We start from the raw sequence: 17,514 nt of genomic DNA on the forward strand, positions 1-17,514 counted from the left end.
CTACAAACTTTCATACACCCATGACTCTTGTTAGCATTTCCCCACCAAGTCATGTGCATCCTTCCCACTTCAACCCCACTCTCCTTGCAGGCCTGAAAGAAAGTGTCTAGTTGAATGATGCCCCAGAGGGGCTCATTAAGAGAAACTCTGAGCAAGGTGCTACTCTAGCTCAGGCTGTTCAGGTGCCTCAGCTGCTCGTTGGGGTTGGTATGCCAGGACAGAGAGAACTTCGCAAATCCAGAGCGTGATGCTGTAGAGAAAATTGGGCTTGTGGTGAGCAGTGGGGTCTGAGAGTGTGCCCAGGAGAGAATGAGGGTAAGCTCCATGAGCTCCAAACTGGGCTCTAGGAGTGGTTTTGATCGGTCCTGTTGCTGTTACTTCTGTTGGTGCTTTGGATCCGCACTTGTGTGCAGCCTGGGGAATGGACACAAGTAGTTGTGTGTGTGCAGCTTTTGGAATGTTGTGGTGCTTAAGCTAAAATGAGGAAGTTTTGCCTTTTCCAAAAGAAGGTGCCCAGCACTCCTCAGATCCTGGGCCAGCCAGAAGTTTGGGAAGCCCACAAAGCAGACCAGAGCTCCTGCTGTTTTTTTTTTTTTTTTCTGGACAAACAGTTTTATTTTAGGTAATGCGTCTATACACTGTACATTCAGTCACTGTGGTATATAAGCATAGCTATTTTCATACATAATCTCATAAAGTCCTTTATTTTACAATATTATCTGCTTCCAGGGGAGGGGCTGTGGAAAAGGGGGTGGAAAAGGACTATCAAGGTACACAGCGAAATAGATAAATATGCCAAGCTTTTTTCTTATTTTTGTTTGTTTTTTGTTTAAATCAGGCATTTATAAACAAGAAAGCATACATTACTTACATAAAAATAGTTCTAGAATAGTAGAGTAAGTCATAATATTGTCATTAGCAGCAGCATAGGAGAGACCAGGATAACAAAAATGTGCTGAAATGCTATTGGCTATTATAAAGGTAAAGATTTTCTTTTTTTCTTCAATTGAAAAAATGTCATTTCTGTGAGTTTTGCTGATTTAAAATAATAAAAAAAGAACAAACCCAAAACAACAACCAAACCAACAGGAAAAAAAAAACAAACAACAAACCCTCTATAACACATGGACTGATGAGAGGGCAGAATGGAAAGGAAGGAAAAAAAAAATATATCACCCTTTTGGTAATAAAATACTTTACAGTGAAAATTAGGACAAATAAAAACGTGAACGCCAGAGAAAAGGTTTAACCCACATTGAAAACTTGCAAAAAGTTTTTGTCTCATTTTTGTTGTTGTTGTGTTGTTTTTTTTTTTTTTCTCCTAACAGACAGCAAAGGTTCTTCTCGGTTAAAAACACAACTCAGAAAACAAGACAACTACCAGGTAAGAAAGAGTTCTGAAAAAGTAAACACCATATACACTTATAATACAACAGTGTAAAATGAAAACAAGTATTTACAGGTTGGACTTTTACTTTTTTTACTTTTTTTCCTTTTTTTGTGTGGGTTTTTTTTTTTTTTTACATTGGCTAGTTCTGTCTGAAAAGCAGAATATTCTGTATAGAGTTAGCTGCTCCGTAGATATGAATGTTATTGCTGTTGGTTTTATTTTTTTCTTTCCCCTTCGTTAAGTCTTCGTTCAGTAATAGAAACAATGAGTAATTAAACTGAATATACAAGTAGTTAAGTAATATATTTTTAAGTAGAGGGAGAGTCAATAGCCTGTAGGAAACACCTCTTCTCCCTTTTAACTTCTTAAAGGAAACTAAAGAGCTGCTGAAATGAGAGGATGAGGGCTGACATGTCCTGCACTCCTGGCTGGAGTGCAAGTGGAATGCAGCAGGGACTGGAGGTGAGCAGAAGCAGCAGCCCCTGCCAGGCTGTGGCTGTGCAGAGGGTAGTGCGGGCAGAAATTACACAGAGAACTCCTCACCCTCAGCAGTTTCCCCTGCAGGTCCCCACCCTCTTGACAGCCTTTCTCAGTTAGTGTCTCTAGCAGTCCTTGGGCCATGCTGAACTTAAGTGCAGGGAAATTCTGAACTGGATGTGAATTCAGTGCTGCAGCAATAACAGGGCTGTGGTGACTGCAGTTATCACAGACACAGCTGAGCCTGTGCAACCCTCCCCTGCTGCTGCACTGCTGCTGTACAATGTCTGTTCCTTACTTCACCTTCCTGGTTTTAAACCTCAGTTTCTAAAAGTGTTTTTCCTGGGAGGCTTTCACTCTGAGCCCTAACCTCAACCACTGTGCACCTTGTCCTATGTCACACCTTAGAGTTCCTGCTTTGCACAGCCAGAGGAGGAACCCTTGGGTCTAACAGAGCTGTGCCTCCAGGCTGGAGCCTTCTTCCTTGCCAATCTGATCCCATTGACATGTGGAGCACAGTGCTGCTGGCTGCTTGACAAGAATAACTACCTATGGGTAAGAGACTGCTGCTGGAGTGCACTGCTCTGTCTCTTTCCTTTGAAAAAAGGAAATTTGGAGGCTGAAAGCATCGTGGGCACAGAGGAAAGGCTGCTGGTGGATCACACAGGAAACTGCTGCGTGTCACAGGTAAGGGGGCTGCTTTGCCTGGGCCAATAAGAGAGATGGACTTGCTGCCAGTCTTCTTGTTGAGGCATAAGGGAGAGACAGGGGGAAAACCCCAAACACCAAAATTTCACCAGTAAGGCTTTGAAGCAGCTGCCAGTGGGGGTGGGGCTGTTTGTTCTGTGTGTAATTTCTCAGCGGAGCAGGACAGCAAAGCAGGAGCGCTCTGAACACAGCTAGCACCTAAGGCTGGAGTTTAGTTTCCCTTGAAGAAATGTGAGTAACACAGCTCTGGAACTCATAAGGCTGAGAACATTTTATGCACACTGCATAACAAAAGAAACCCTTTACATAAGACAGTAATAATGCCCATTAATGACTATACGTGTGGCAGAGACTTTACTTCCATGCATATGATTTAATAATTGCAGGAAAAAAAACATACAAAGAAGCAAAAAAAAAAAAAAAACAACCCCAAAACAAACCAACAAAAAACCACATTAAAAAAAAAAAAAACAAACACCAAAACCAAACCTGCTTAAGCATAATCAAAATTCCTTTTGCATTGCACTTTGGAAGAGGAGATCTGCACCTAGACTCAGTCTCCAGCCTCCCAAACACAGGAGGGTAAAGCTCTCCAGGAACGGACAGTTTCACCTCCTCTACTTGGTAGAAGTGTTTCTTGCTCCCAACAGTCTGACACTGTCACAGGCACCCAGCTCCTTCCAGACTGCTGCTTTCTGTACCAGAAAGGTGCCCAGGGACTTCTTGCTAATGCTCACAGTTGTTAGGGTGGTGAAGATGGCTTCAAGCTCTTGTTTAAAAAAAAGACTCTAAGGTCCTGTAAGTGAAGGCTCTAATTTCAGGACTGGAAGCTGCTTTCTGCCTACTGAGAAAGAATTTTGAAGCTCACACAGCTTGTGTTGCTGTCCAAAAGCAAGTGGAGGTTGTTGGAAATGGTGTCTTTGTTCAGAATAACTCCTGTGGATGATGATGCATGGGTTTGGGTGGTTTTTTTTCTTTTTTTCCTCCTTTTTATTCTTTAAGGTAAAAATAGTGTCAGCATTGCCTCCTAGAACGTGCTGAGAGGAGAAATGAGCTGGAAGGCACATCTGCAGCCCCAGGTCACATTGTCACTTCCTGCTGAGGAGCTCAAGTGTGTAAGAGGTGAGAGTTTGTGGGTGAAAATCATTTTGCTCTGTTCAGCAAAGCACTTTAATCACAAAGCACTTCCATGAGCATCTCTAGTGCTCCCCAACCTCCCTTGGCTACAACCCACATAGAACAGGTTTAAAACTGAGCCAGCAGTGCACGGGCCTGGAGAATTCATGTTTGGGAGCGTTCCACACCATGTAAAAGTGTCAGGGGGGTGGAGAGCAGATGGCTTGCATGGGTCGGGCAGGGCAGGCTGGAGAGCACTGGCTGTAAACGTGGCAGACATGGACTGCAATGCAGAGTGAGGGTGGACAAAGTGCAGTTAAATGACAACTCAACACCCAGAGTACCAGCACCAAGCCAGCAGTGACTCGCTATGGTGCGCTTCTATTCTGGGGCTGTGGCTTGGATCCCAAAATTAAAGCAACTTCTCTTTCAAAACAAAAAAAAAGGGTTAAGATGGAGGCTTATTCACAGCAGCACAAAGGTGGCTTCTGGGTTCTGGAGCATGCAGCACTGCGCCGCTGCGCTCCGTGGGCACAGAGCTCCTGACTGACAGTTCAAGACAAAAGCAGGAGAATACGGAGGGCATGGTGAGGTGGTGCAGCAGAGATGAGGCTTAAGGAAACTGAGAGCTGAAGTAAAGATTTCAGAGCGACTTCCAAACCTGTGCCTGCCTGTGCAGCTCAGCCATTGCCTTCTGCGCTGCCTTCTTCCTTTTCCTACAGCTGAAGTCTCTCTTGAGGGGAGTCCTTGCACGCAGCAGTGAATGAAGATGTCTTCAGAGAAGATGGTTTGGTCTGCAAGGCTGGGTTGTCATTCTAGAGCACACCTCCTCCTCTTCCCACCCAGCCCGCTTTACAATCCTGCATCTTCCTTTCTGCTTGTGTTCAGGACAGGAAAGGGAGAATTCTCCCTAAGGAACAGACCGGCTCAGAAAAGCAGCCTGCACTTCCACAGCCAGGGGACGGGATCAGAACTGCGATGGCTTCCTGGGTGGCTGGAAAACTGCTAATGAAGTGGTGTCATCACCAGAGGGCTTCTGCCATGAGAATCCCAAAGCCTGTTACAAGTCATTAAAAATTGTGCATCCAAGGTTTTGCTTTTACAGGTTCATATAAAAATCTTGTTAGTTTTTTTAATACCAAGTCTGTGTAATGAATTATTTTAAATAGCTTATAAGAAAAGTTTGTTTTTTAAATTCCAAAATGTTCCAAGAGGCAGAAGGGCAACACAAAACCACTGCCATGCTTGCCTTTGACTCTGATTTCAGTTGGACGATGCTGCTTGCTTGGAGTTTGCCGGTAGAAAATTTGCTGTGGACTCAAAAGTATTTTGTTTACAAACACTTCGTGTTTTATAGGCACAGTAAGACGTTGTGCTATGGACTGGAGAAACAAGAGGCGTAACTCAGTGCTTCTGTTAGCAAGAGGAACGTTTGCCTTCCACCTAATGGGAATCCACACGGCTAGACCTGTGTGCCAGGACACAACTACTCACACATGCATCACACGTACCCCACACACCTCCCTTACTGTGCAGACACCTCCTGCTCTGGGCTCTAATTGCTGTGGTGCTTCAGTTCTCCAGGCTGCTTGTCGTAGTCTCGCTGCTGGACTGACTGCTGGATTTAGGCCACAGTTGTTCCTGAAGTTCCTTGACTACCTTTTCCAGGTGTTCTCGAGCCTCCCTTTCATGCATCAGGTCAGCCCGGAGCTGCTCCCTGTCAGCCTCTGCGTGCTGAAGCTTAACCTGCAGGTCCTCAATCTAGAGAAAAGCAAATTAGAAATGCAAACTATTTGTGTATTTCAGTGCCACTGTGATGCTGTAGACTTAACCACGGACAATATGAGAACAGTAACAAACCCCTCCATTTCCAGCCTGATCCCTACTTTTTTCCCCTACTGCTACACAGCTATGAACTGTTTCACCCTGAACTACTTCAAGATTTCTGGTGGCTTAAGTTCCAGAAAGGAGAGTGTGCGCCAGAAAGGTCAGGAGTGCCTTGGTGGAACAGCTCTCTGCTCACTGCAGCCCTTAATCTTTTACAGCTGAGTGTGCTATCACAGCTCTGCCACCCCCCTGTGCTGGTGAGGTCGCAGCCCCCCTAAGCACACAAAACAGGACCCTACCAGTGTGCCAGCAGCGGCCTTAGCAAAGCCCAACCTGCAGCAGGTTCACCTGCTGCAGTCCTTTTTGCAGTGACTTCAGCCTTTCCTATCACCCTGTTTGTTCCGTCCCAAGGAGCAATGTAAGAGGACACTGAAACTCCCCACAGACAGAACCTTTCAGCCCCATCACACCACCAGGGAGGAGACACCTGCAGCCCTGCAGAGCTCTCTGGTACCTTCACTGTTTACTTTTATCTGCACTTGCTGTGGCCTTGGTTTGTTTGGATTTCTTTTTGCTTGAGTGGAAGTGAACTGCTGGTAACGCCCAGCACAGCAGCTCTGCTCTGGTTGTGTTTAGTCTGGACACCTCTTATCAGTGAGACATCCTGTGATGGCAGAGAGGAAGCCCACATCATTTCCTGCTCCTGGTTAGACATGTCTCATAGTGGTACCAGTGGACCACTCCCCTTCCCGTTATTGAGAGCCTGGGCTGAGAAGAATTTCTGATTGCTGCTGCTTTTTCTTTTCCTCTTTCCCTCCTCCCTTAAAGTGCCACGGGCAGCTCTTGCATCAGGTGTCACAGCAGGGCCACCAAGCACCAAGCAGGAGCTGCTGCAGCACACACAGGCTCCAAGAGCTCCCTGTAACACCACTCCAGGAGTTATCCTTAGGGAGAGAGAATGCGCAGGAGCCCCTTTGTAGAGGATGTGGGACTGACACAGGTGGTGCAGCAAGTTGGTAACAGCCTGTGTAAGGACTGAGGTTGTCAAGGACATGATGTGGGCAGAGTCACAGACAGCAGCCAGGTTTGTATCAAGCCAGACAAAACAAGGCCACTGGCATTAGACTACAGACAGAGCCTGAAGGCTGCAGAGCCAGTAAAGCTCCCCTGCTGGCACAGCTTCCTGTGCTGGGCTTACCTGTGCTGAGTACTTGGCCCGCAGCCTGCCGGCTTCGCAGCCCTTGTCACACACCCGGATCTGCCTGGCCTGCTCCAGCTCCCTCTTCAGCCTCACCCGGGACTCGTTGGCCTCCTTCATCTTCTTCTCATTCTCAGCTCTCAGGCGCTCAATCTCTTTCCTTAAGTTGCGCTTTGCCTCTGTTGCTTCTCTCAGCTTCTCCTTCTTAGCCACTCTTAGGAACTCCAGCTCCTAGAGAACAAAAGCAGGGGCCCTGTGAGAACTCAAGAGTGCAAGGAAACAAGAGCTGTGCAGGGATCAGCCCAGACCAGAACCCCCATCTGCTAGTTATGACCAGGGCTGATGCCTAAAGCTCACTCTGTACAAGCCCTTCTCCTTTAAACCAGCACCAGATCCTGCACTCAAGATACCCTGAGTTCTTGGATAATGAAGAGCTACAGCCACATTTTGCTTTGTCAAGCAAAATAGCTGTGACCATCTGTGACTGAATAAAGATGAAGTGCAGTTGGAGAGAGCTCTGAGCAATGTGCTCTGCACCAGCTCAAAGTTTCAAACCCCCAAGTGCCAGAATGCCTGCGCTGAAACTGAAGGCACTGAAGATGCTCAGTGCTATGAGAGGTGCAGTCTTTGAGTGCCCTTTGTGGAGAGCAAAGCTGAACAGGAAAGTTTGTACCTGCTGAGGCAATCCATCAACAGCTCCATTTTATCAAGTCTCTCAAGGCAAGCATCAGAAAAACCAATTTGTGAATCTTCTTTCTAATTCTAGGCAGTTTGGGTTTGTTAGAGATGACTGGGGTGCAGCAGGAAGGCTCCTGGCAACCAGCCCATGGACAGCTCTGTCACAGCATCTGGAAATCTCCAGGCTAAAACTTCAGCTAAATCAAAACCAGGCTTTGCTCTGGAAACTGCCACTGTCCAAGTCCTCAGCAGGAGCTGCTACCTGGAAATCTCACGTCCAAGAGAGAGCAATTAAGTGAAGTGATAAAGACAAGGAGCCTAAAGGTCCAAGGGAACAAACTCCTAGGCTGTTACAAAGCTGTTAAGGGACATGTCCAGCAGCAGCACAAGGATGGGGCTCACTAAAGGGCTGTCTCCTAAATGGTTAAATTAGAAACTGAAGGTTGATTTTTTTTTTTCCCTGTGAAGCAGCATTTCCTCTGTCAGAGTCAAACCCTCACAGCAGCTCATTTCTGTGAGTTACACTGCAGTGGGGTCATGGGAAATTCACTCTTCTAACAATCTCACCTCCCGGGCAGGCTGTGGTCAGCTCAGCCCTGCCCCTGGAGCACCCACAGCTCCTGCTCTGGAGCTGGGAACCTGCAGCTGCCCAGGTGGGAAGCACGGGCCAGGTTCCCTCTCAGCCCAAGGTGCACTGAATGCCGCAGCACTGCCTCAACCACTCCTTTGTCTAAGGCCTCTTCACTTCAAGTGCAAGCTGACTATTTATTTAGACATGGAAAAAATCGGTTTAAATATCTGTTACTTATAAACATCTACTTTTTAAATACATAAAGCCAAGCATCTATTTGCTGAAACAGAAGGGAATGAAGTGGCAGGCTGCAGGTGACAAAGAACCAGTGTGTCAGTTGAGAGGACAGCTCTGAGCCTCCCCTCCCTGGGCCCTTTGTACTCCAGTTGTGGTCACATCCACACACCTCACACCATCCTCCTTCACCTCCTCCTGCCTGCTGGAATCTGCTACTGGCCATTAGGGTTTGGGTGCTTCTTCAAACAGTCCCACTGGATGCAAATCCCATCTGTGAGCTACTGTTCTTTACTCCATTCACCAAAGAAACAGAACACCTCGTGCCAGCAGCTGCCCAGAGCACACACCTGCTCTCACCACCAGTACTGGGGGGTACTAGTTTGCTGTCTTCCATGCCAGATGACACAAGGCTCATCTGTCACAGCTGGCACCCATTTCATGGCTGCCACTTCTAGCTGGGTTACAGCACCATAGGCCCTTCTACACATTCTATCTTCCATTTCCATGTTCCACTTCTGCCCCAGCTCAAAGAAAGAAGGTCCCTGGCTGCTCAGTCCCTGTGATTTGTGTCCCCCTGTGATTTGCCCATGGCCAGTGCTTATCTGCAGCCTTTTCTGCTCTGGCCACCGTTGGACAGCACCAGCAGCTGGACAGCAGTGCTGGATTGAGGACTTCCAGAATGAAGGAACTGCTTCTCTGTCTGAAGCTTCCAGTGAAGTGTGGTTTATGCTTAACAAAGACCTGCAGTTCAGCTCTTCAGCAGAGCTTCCACCAGTGTCTGTGTCCCAGGAATACCCTCCCTCAGGATTTCCACAAATCTTTAAAAACTATGGATAAATCCTCCATCAGAACAGAAATGTTTCTAGTTCAGTGAAATGAAAACAAAATAAACTGTGCTGGACTAGAGGATTTTGACAGTAATGACGAGATGTTGATTTTGGTAACCATGGATTTATACCCGAAGGCAAAAGCAGGTGGCCAGCTTACAACTGTCGGAATGGTTCCTGCACACTCCAGTTTCCCAACTGGATTTACAGCAGCAACCCAGAGAGGGCTGTTGCTATTTGGGAAAAATGAGGCAACGCTCCTTCACAGGAGACCACCTCATGGTGTCTACCTGGACAAACATTTGCAGGCAGTGCTAAGAGAAAGCTGCTTTGGCCTTACCTGATGTAGACTGCGTTTGGCTTGCAAGGCAGCGTTTAGCTTCTCTTCCTGCTTCACTCTCATCTTCACAACTTCATGGAGGAATTTTTCTTTGGCTTCTTTAGTATCTAGGCCACTGTCCAGGGCCTGCCTTAGGTGCTCCAGCTCAGCTTCCAACCCGCTGCTGTGAGAGTCAGAATGTGTTGCAACCTCATAGGAACTGTTGACTGTGACTGGGGCTTGCATCCCAGGTGAGCTCATGTCCTTTGCAGAGCTGGATGAAGTAAATGATGGGGAGGAGAGCGAGGATAAGGAGGAGGTGACTGAAAGACAGAAATGTCAAAAATCAATTTTAAAAATGTCTAAAATAGCATAACCCCCCCTCCCAGTTATGTTCCACTCTTGGTTTTCACTCCCACTGAAGGCTGTTTTACCCCCCACTAAGGTATTTTGAACACAAGCCAAGCAGCTAACTCCTGTGATTCCTGAGGAAAATCCAGCACAGACAGAACAAGGTAAAGGCAGCTCTGTCACTTACATTCTTCCCTGGTTTCTACTTCAATTTCTGCTTCTGACTCCTTGTCCTCTTCAGGCGCAGTAACAGTGGCTGCAGCAGTGGCTGCTGCCTCTGGGACAGTTGTGTTCTCTGCAGCCAGCTTCCTCTTCCGTGGCTGGACAGTGCTGCTCAGGGGCTCGCTGCTCCGTGATACCACCGTGGCACAGGGTGGGTTGCTCACAATCTTCTGTTGGGCTGGAGGTGCAAGTGCCACATTGGGGGCCACAGCATTCTCAAAGCTTTTGTAGGAGTAAAAGCTGCTTTAGAGGGGGAGGCAAAAGGAGAAATCAGTCACATTCTTGGCTTTCAAATGCTTTCCAGGCCATGTGTTACAGTGAAACTGCAAGACATTTCCTGGAATGCCAGTGAAGTTCCACTGCTTTTCACCAGCTAAGACTCTGTCCTTATTTGTTTAGTGTTCTGCACTCACTTAGACAGGGAGATGATTCCTGCAGCTGACCTCCAGCCAGTTCAGAAGGGGACACATTCAAAATGCCACATGTTCTGAGAGCACCAGAGATGAGATCTTACAGAGTCTGGAGGTCATGCTGCTGTTTATGATCTCCCTGCATAATTAGTTTACTTTTGCCTATCCACAAATGTTTGGTGAACTTGGCAAAGGTACCTCCTTAAGAAGGCAGAGCAAAAAAAACCTCTTCTTGAGCATCTTTAGCTTTTGACCCAATGTGAGTCTGAGAGCATAGATGGCAAACCACAGCCCAAACCCCAACGAAGGGCAGCAAAACTGTAATGCCAAACATGGAAGTTTGCAAAAACCATAGCAAAGACCCTCTCTGCAACTTCAGTTCACTATATACTGCAGTTATAAACTAAAATGTCCCCACAGCTTCGAAGAAATTTGTTCATATGGGCAGCAAAATCTGTTCTCCAGAATGCTCCCTAAAAATACCTGGCCACTTCTAGTCAAACTTTCCAAAAGCAATCATTACCCTTGGACAGAAATCTGGCTCAAAAGTTTGTCAGACTGAAGAGTTCCAATTGCCTTGATACCTTCCATTCTGTGACACCAGTGACTCATTCTGATACCAAGTGCAGGATCTGGCCTACAGCAGCTTTCTAATGGGTCTTACAAGCTGAGGAGTCTTCCACAGGCTCTCCTGCCCAGTGTGCTCCACCATGACCACCTGGACCCCTAGCCATCAGGAGGGAATGGTGTTGCCTGGATTGAGTCCTTCCTCTTCCCATGGCGCTGCCAGTGTTACACAGCTGCTGCAGGCACCAGTTGGAAATTGCCTGGAAATAGCTGGCTGGTCCCTGACCACCACTAAGAGTAACTCAATTTTCCTCTAAACAGTGAAGTCTTAAGAGCTTCTGATGACTGTACCCACAAATGATCCTAAGTTCCCAGCAGCAACCTTCCTTTAGCCTTCTGTGGCCTAAGAAAACCTCTTTCCTGGACCCACCAAATACCCATTCCATTGCTGTCTCCCTTCTGCATCTGCAAATGCTTTTACATCTGACAGGAGTGGGCTGAGTGAGTTACAAAGCCACAGGTTAAAAGTGCCAGAGAACAACCATCAAGCAATCTGGCATCAAATAAATCTCCCCAGCCCCCAAGCCCTGCCCCTTCAGCCACTGTCCCCTCACCTGTCTCGGATCAAGGCAGGCAGATGGGTGGAGAGCTCCTTCTCATTTGCTGACACCGCGGGGGACCAGGGCCGGAAAGCAGAGAGACGCTGGCGAGGATGGACACAGCCGATGCTCTGTGGAGGAGGGGAAAGAAAAATAAGTCCATAGGAACAATCTTCTAAACTATGAATCACAGCAGAGTGATGCTGATGCTTCCCAGGGCACAGTCTGGCATCTCTGAAACTACTCCCCATGGGCTAGAACCTGATCTGTAGACTCCCTGGGAGAGGTGAACTGCACTGGTGTCCAACTTCCCATGGCTTGGCTCTGCCAGTGAAGAACATGGAGCTTGCAGAGACCACAAAAGGCTTCTGGGTCTTGCAGGATTCTTGTAGCTCAAAGGTGTGAAGGGATTGTGTCCTTCACTGTCACAGTCAAGGACAGTGAGCACTGGAAGATGACAAGGGAACTGGGAGGACTGCAGAGCTCAGTGTTTACTGGGAAAAGGATGGAGATGTTACTGATGTAGAAACCTGGGCAAGCTCTTCCTCTCCTTTTCCTTTCTGATTTCAGCAGAGTCCTTGAGCAACCTGCTGTAGTGGGAGGTGTCCCTGCCCATGGCAGCGGGGTTGAAACTAGATGATCTTTAAGGTCCCTTCCAACCCAAACCATGCTACATGCATCACTCTTTGGACTGCAAAGTATTCAGCAATCACCTTGTTAGATGAACTGGATAAGGACCGTAACCAACTGGACTGTTTTTCCTTCTCAGAAGAAGCTGGAGATTGGGAAGCAGAGTCATCTATTTTGGGCTTTTTGGAAGCAGGAGGATCTGACAGGACCTGAAACAAAGACAGGCAAGAAAAATCAAAGACAGAATTACTCATTTTGCAATCAGCTTAGAAACAAGTTACAAGGCAAAAGTAAATTCTATATTTAAAAGAAACATGGGGAGGGGTTCTGCTTTTTTTTAAGCCTAAGGACAAACAAAGGAGGGACAGGCACAAGCTATGGCACAGTGTGGCTTCATCCCTGTATTTAACATGTTCTGATCGAGTGTGGATGGTGCTGGAGCAATAGGCAGTGCTGCAGTGAGACATTCACACCATGATACAGAGAACCATCAGCCCTTTCTTATTTTTGCATGCAGAAAGGTGAGGTTTAATGTGGCTGCTGAACTGGAAAGATTATTTTAAACGAGAACAGAACAGACTTTGTTATTCTGTTTGCAGTGGTTGTTATGCCGATGACTTCACTACCCCACAGCTGCAGTGGATTCTGGGGGTGCTGCCAAGAGCTGCTTTGCCTTTTCCACAAGTGGCTCAGCTTGGCCCATAAATCATCCTCAAGCATAAGAAAGCCCTTTGGCAAGCAAAATCCCTTTCCTTCAACACTGTGAAGGAATAAAATTCCTATAGTCCCAGCGTGGCTTGCAAAAAAATTGGTAACTACTGGTTTAACTGGTGCACTGGGGATACCAGCCTGAAGCCCTGCCAGCACAAATACATCTATCAGGAGGGAGGGAGAAGGTTCTGGACCTTATGCTGTGCCATGACCAGAAGTAAGAAGAGAAATGTACCACCTTGGCTTCTATTTTTTCTTCTTTCTGACTGTCTGCCTTTCCATATTCCCATGCAACCTGGTTCTAAGGAAGGTAGTGGAACCACGCTGCTCTTGTTTGCATTCATTTTTATCATCCTTACACCTCGCTGTGATTTTTGTGTATTTATACAGGTGTGTCTGCACAACATCTGGAGATCCTGAAACGCTCCAAAGCCAGGTCTCTTGCCAGTGAAAGGAAGGATCTTATTTACCAATGTCTTGTGTTCAGAACATCAGTCCCCATCAAGGCATCTTAAACTGGGGACTTGGAGACTGCCCTCCAATGACGATCCCCTCCTGAGGGTGGCACCTCTGTGGCTTTACCTCAGGAATACAGGACAAACCACAAGCAGCATTTTTAAAATGCACTTCTCCAGGCTCCCCCACCTGACTTCCAGGCCACTAACTAGAGCAGTGCCATCCCTTTTGCACACCTGAAAGAGGAGGAAATTATGACCTCATGCCCATGCAGAGTCTGCTACTTCCATGGCAGCAGGGCAGTGGTGTGGAACTGTCCAGCTGATGCCAGTTCATCTGGCAGCACACACCACTCTTACTGCTTCCCCAGCCCAGAGTGCATAGTAACATAATCAAACCAAGGCTGGAGGCTTTAGTACAACATTCCCTGGCGCTCAGAGCTTGGGGCAGCTTTCCATATGTAGCAGATGAAGAGGAATGACATGGGTGTGTATGTGTCACCCCAAGTATAAAATTAGCCTATGCCAGTGCCAAATGCCAGCTCCAATGGATTTGCAGAGGATTCTTTGGGCACAGCTTCAGGCTTCCCTAGGGCTGATTCTTGTAGTGGCTGTAGCACAGTCCCTCCCATCTAAGCCAAGGAAGAAAAAGGCATTTCTGTAGAAAACGCAGGACAATGCGTTGGAAAAGATTTGGGTTTGCTTTCAGAGATGCTGTCTGTGCAGAATTAGTGACAGCATTAGAAAGGTATTTGGCAAATGACCACTGATCCCAACCCTATCCACTGGGGACGGTGAGCTGTGTGGGGAGGGGAACTTGGGGTGGAGGGTGGGGAGGAAGGGGGCTTGGAATGAGAAAGGCAACAGGTGGCAAGACTCAGCATGGAAACCCATTCCTCCCCCCGACCATCCACACTCTGCTGTCTGCAGAACATTCTGTTCAGGCAGGCGTGGAGTTGGCCATCCTGGGCCCTGTACCCCCCACGTACCCTCCTCCACCACAGGGCTCCCACAGCCAGACTGGGACCAGTACCATGGGTCCCGTATGAAAATAAGCAGCTCTGGGGAAAGGAAAGCAAGTGTCAGGTTTTAGAAAGGTTGGAGGCAAGGCACAGCAACAGAGTGATTTCAGGGGCAGTTCTACAGAAATGGTGTCTCACCTCCAGCTTTCTCCTCTGTCCCTCACTCCCTCCCTTTTAAATCAAGGCTGACACCGAGGATCAGGAGGGCTCTGAGCACAGAACATTTCAGCAGACCTGGGAAATGATGCTTAACCTCTTGTTGCCAGGAGCCAGTATTGATCTGAAAACATGAGCTGCTGCTAGAAAAGCCCCAGCAGCAAACAAGGGCATGCATGGGGACAAAATAGGTTTGTCTTCCCCACAGAGAGATGAAGGAGTGAAAAAGGGGGCAGAAGAGCAGGTGCTAAGGGGGGTGTGCAGATTTCTCTAACTTCAAGACATTTCCCACCATAGCACTCACCAGTGCTGTCTGGAGTGGTTACACACTTCAGCTGGCCTCTAAAAAGGTCTGCTGCCAACTTAATCTGTGAACTGCTGGGGTGACCTCTGTCAAGTTTCTTCTCCATCCACTCCTCCTATTCAGTTTACACAGATCATCTGCTGCTTGAGGCAGGAATTGCCTCTCAGCACACGCTTAACCAACTCAGCATGCATCCAGCTTCCATTTTAACAATGCAAAAATGTCACAGTTCCAGTGGTTTCCCACCTGGTCCATGAAACATAAAGGCACTACACACTGCTATCAGGCAAGAAATGTAGGTTCATCTCTGAAAGTCACCAAACAGCTTCTAACTACAACCTGTGGCCATTTGATTCTATTTTTGCTATTGCATCTTTCTATCTGCTTGGACATCCCACTGAAAACTGCCCATGGCAGAGGGGTTGGAACTAGATGATCTTTAAGGTTCCTTCCAACCCAAACCATTCTATGATATGATATAGAAGACTTTTGTCCCCCTCTCTGGAACTGCTGCAGCTGTGAGGTACTGCACCTCTCTTACTTCGTGCAGCCCCTGATGCTGAAAGGGGCAGAAGCACATCTGCTCAGAAGACAACACTTAGATGTGGAACAAGACTAGATACTGAACACAAAACCTCCTCTTCACATGACTCACCAATTACATCCCACTCTAGGACAGGTTCCAGGCAACCATATACCCCATTCTGACACTTCCAACCCAGCCACAGCAGCCAGCAAACCTTGGTATTGGCTCAAATGTGGATGATTTTACTTCATTTTCTCTCTTTGCCAAATAATGAAACATACAAGGTTGCAAAATACTGAAAATATGATGTAACTTTTTTGTCATCTTCATAAAATGACTTAAGAAAAACTTGAACACAAACCCTAGAAAGCTGAAATAAATATTTCCTTGCTTCAAATACCATTTTTCTTCCATTGAAGGAAACTTAATAATTTGTTGTCAAATGGGCTTTGTGCTGGGCAAAGTGATTTGGTAATATTTATTTTCTCCAGCCCACAGAAGAAACTTTGTGATACAAAATGGGACTAGGAAGGCGATGTGAAACATTTACTTAAGCTTTTGGATGTTGTTTTCTGAAGCAATTGGGTTTTGAGGAAAAACAGATCTAGAAAGATTTATAAAGTTACTAAAAAAAGCTTTCCAAAGTACATTCCAAAGGGAAGTTTGGGCATGTGAACTTTACTGTCAGCCATTTTAAGGCAAACTGAAATTAAGCAGCCCAGTTTGGCCTCTAGCCAGCCAGGGCCACATTTGACATGTCAGATCACATTTTCTACTTCGATTAAGTGTTACAGTAACAAACCCTGAGAGCAGGAGAATTATTGACCCCCTCCTCCTCACACAGAAAAGCCTTCCCCAGTGCTCTGCACCCAAACAGAACCAGCAGGCCTAGCAGCAGCAGCAGCACCAGCACCTTGCTTCGCCTTGCAGCAAAGAAGCAGGAAAAAGCAAAAGTCTTCAACGTTAAGATTTGGGAGTGCTGATGGCTGAGCTTCTTGATTCCAAACCCCATTCCCTGAAGTGATTTTCCTTCCCTTATTTCAAACACTCTTAACTGGGTTGAGGAGATGACTTCTGCTCTCTCCTCCCCCATTGCTTGCTCTGTCCCAGAGGCCGCTCTGTGCTGTCGGCGGCATCCACTAGGGGCTAAGCTAAGACCACTCCAACAGGACAGAGCCTGGGCCTTGGGAGGGACACTGCCAGACCAGGCCACGACCTGCGCTGCTCAGAGCTCACAGCACTGACAGCCCAGGCCTGCACAAAGGCTCCTACTGCTGAACGACCCTGTGTAAAACCCCCACCAGCACCGAACGAGTGCTCTGCACCTTGTGTGAAACCCCACCAGCACCTACTGCCCAACGAGTGCCCTACACCCTGTGTAAAACACCATCCAGCTCCTACTGAACAAGCTAACACCGCCCCCTGCAACCCCACGTCCACAAATCATTGAGGTCCCTCTTAAAATCCCTCCGATTTCTGCTTGCTCTTTCTCAACCCAGTATTTGCTTTGTTGCTAAATCATGTGCAGGGGCAGTGAAAACTGGGCTGCTTTTGCCTCGTTAAGAATGGAAAAACCTTAGGTGAAGGGAGTTGAAAATATTTAAGAGGCCTCCTTGCCTGTGGAACTTTGAGCTTAGAAAAGCACCTTCAGAAAAGCAGCCCATGCTCCACATTCAGATCTCTCCCCTGCCAATAAAATCTGCCCATAACTGGGGCTAAGTCTGGCATCCAGCTTCAATCCCTAATTGAAAACACAGATCTCGGTTAAAGCAGGGCGAGAGCCAATGTTAGTCTGTGGTTGCAACCTTTCCAGGGCTAGGTGTGAATGCATTTCCACCACGTGTGGTGAAGGGTATGAGTGAAAGAGTAAGAACTCCAGGCTTCTCTGCTCTTCAAAGGCAGGGATGCAGGGCCAGCCTGGTGCTGGAGCAGCTCTCATGGTGGCTTTGAGAGCCTCTGACAGGCAGGGAGCAGGTGCAGTGACCCACACTGCATGGGGCTGCTCATTCATCTCTATGCAGGAGGCAGCTGAAGGGGCACAGCATGCTCTGTGCAGACACTGATGAAGCTGGGCAAACTGTCCCTTGGCTCAGGCCACTCCTTTTAAAGAGGGACTGGGAATGTGGATGCCATGCCAGCAGAAATCACAGCATCCTATGCGGCATCTTCAGAAACAAAAGATTTAAAGCTCCCCAAATCTATCAAGGACCCCA

General features: G+C 47.4%; 1 protein-coding gene across 1 annotated transcript in view; it reads right to left on the minus strand.

Moving 5' to 3' along the window:
* Positions 1 to 5,154: 5,154 nt before the first annotated feature.
* SKI (SKI proto-oncogene) overlaps positions 5,155 to 17,514 on the minus strand; it is a 99,256-nt gene continuing 86,896 nt past the window's right edge. The window contains exons 2-7 of the mRNA XM_054395040.1: positions 12,211 to 12,336; positions 11,513 to 11,628; positions 9,887 to 10,161; positions 9,370 to 9,671; positions 6,717 to 6,947; positions 5,155 to 5,452 (exon numbers count right to left, since the gene is read on the minus strand). Coding sequence (XP_054251015.1) covers positions 5,264 to 5,452; positions 6,717 to 6,947; positions 9,370 to 9,671; positions 9,887 to 10,161; positions 11,513 to 11,628; positions 12,211 to 12,336 — 1,239 coding nt within the window. The 3' untranslated portion in view covers positions 5,155 to 5,263. The remainder of the gene's footprint in view (positions 5,453 to 6,716; positions 6,948 to 9,369; positions 9,672 to 9,886; positions 10,162 to 11,512; positions 11,629 to 12,210; positions 12,337 to 17,514) is intronic.

This window comes from Indicator indicator, chromosome 32 (genome assembly GCF_027791375.1).
Source record: "Indicator indicator isolate 239-I01 chromosome 32, UM_Iind_1.1, whole genome shotgun sequence".
NCBI classification, from domain to species: Eukaryota; Metazoa; Chordata; class Aves; order Piciformes; family Indicatoridae; genus Indicator; species Indicator indicator.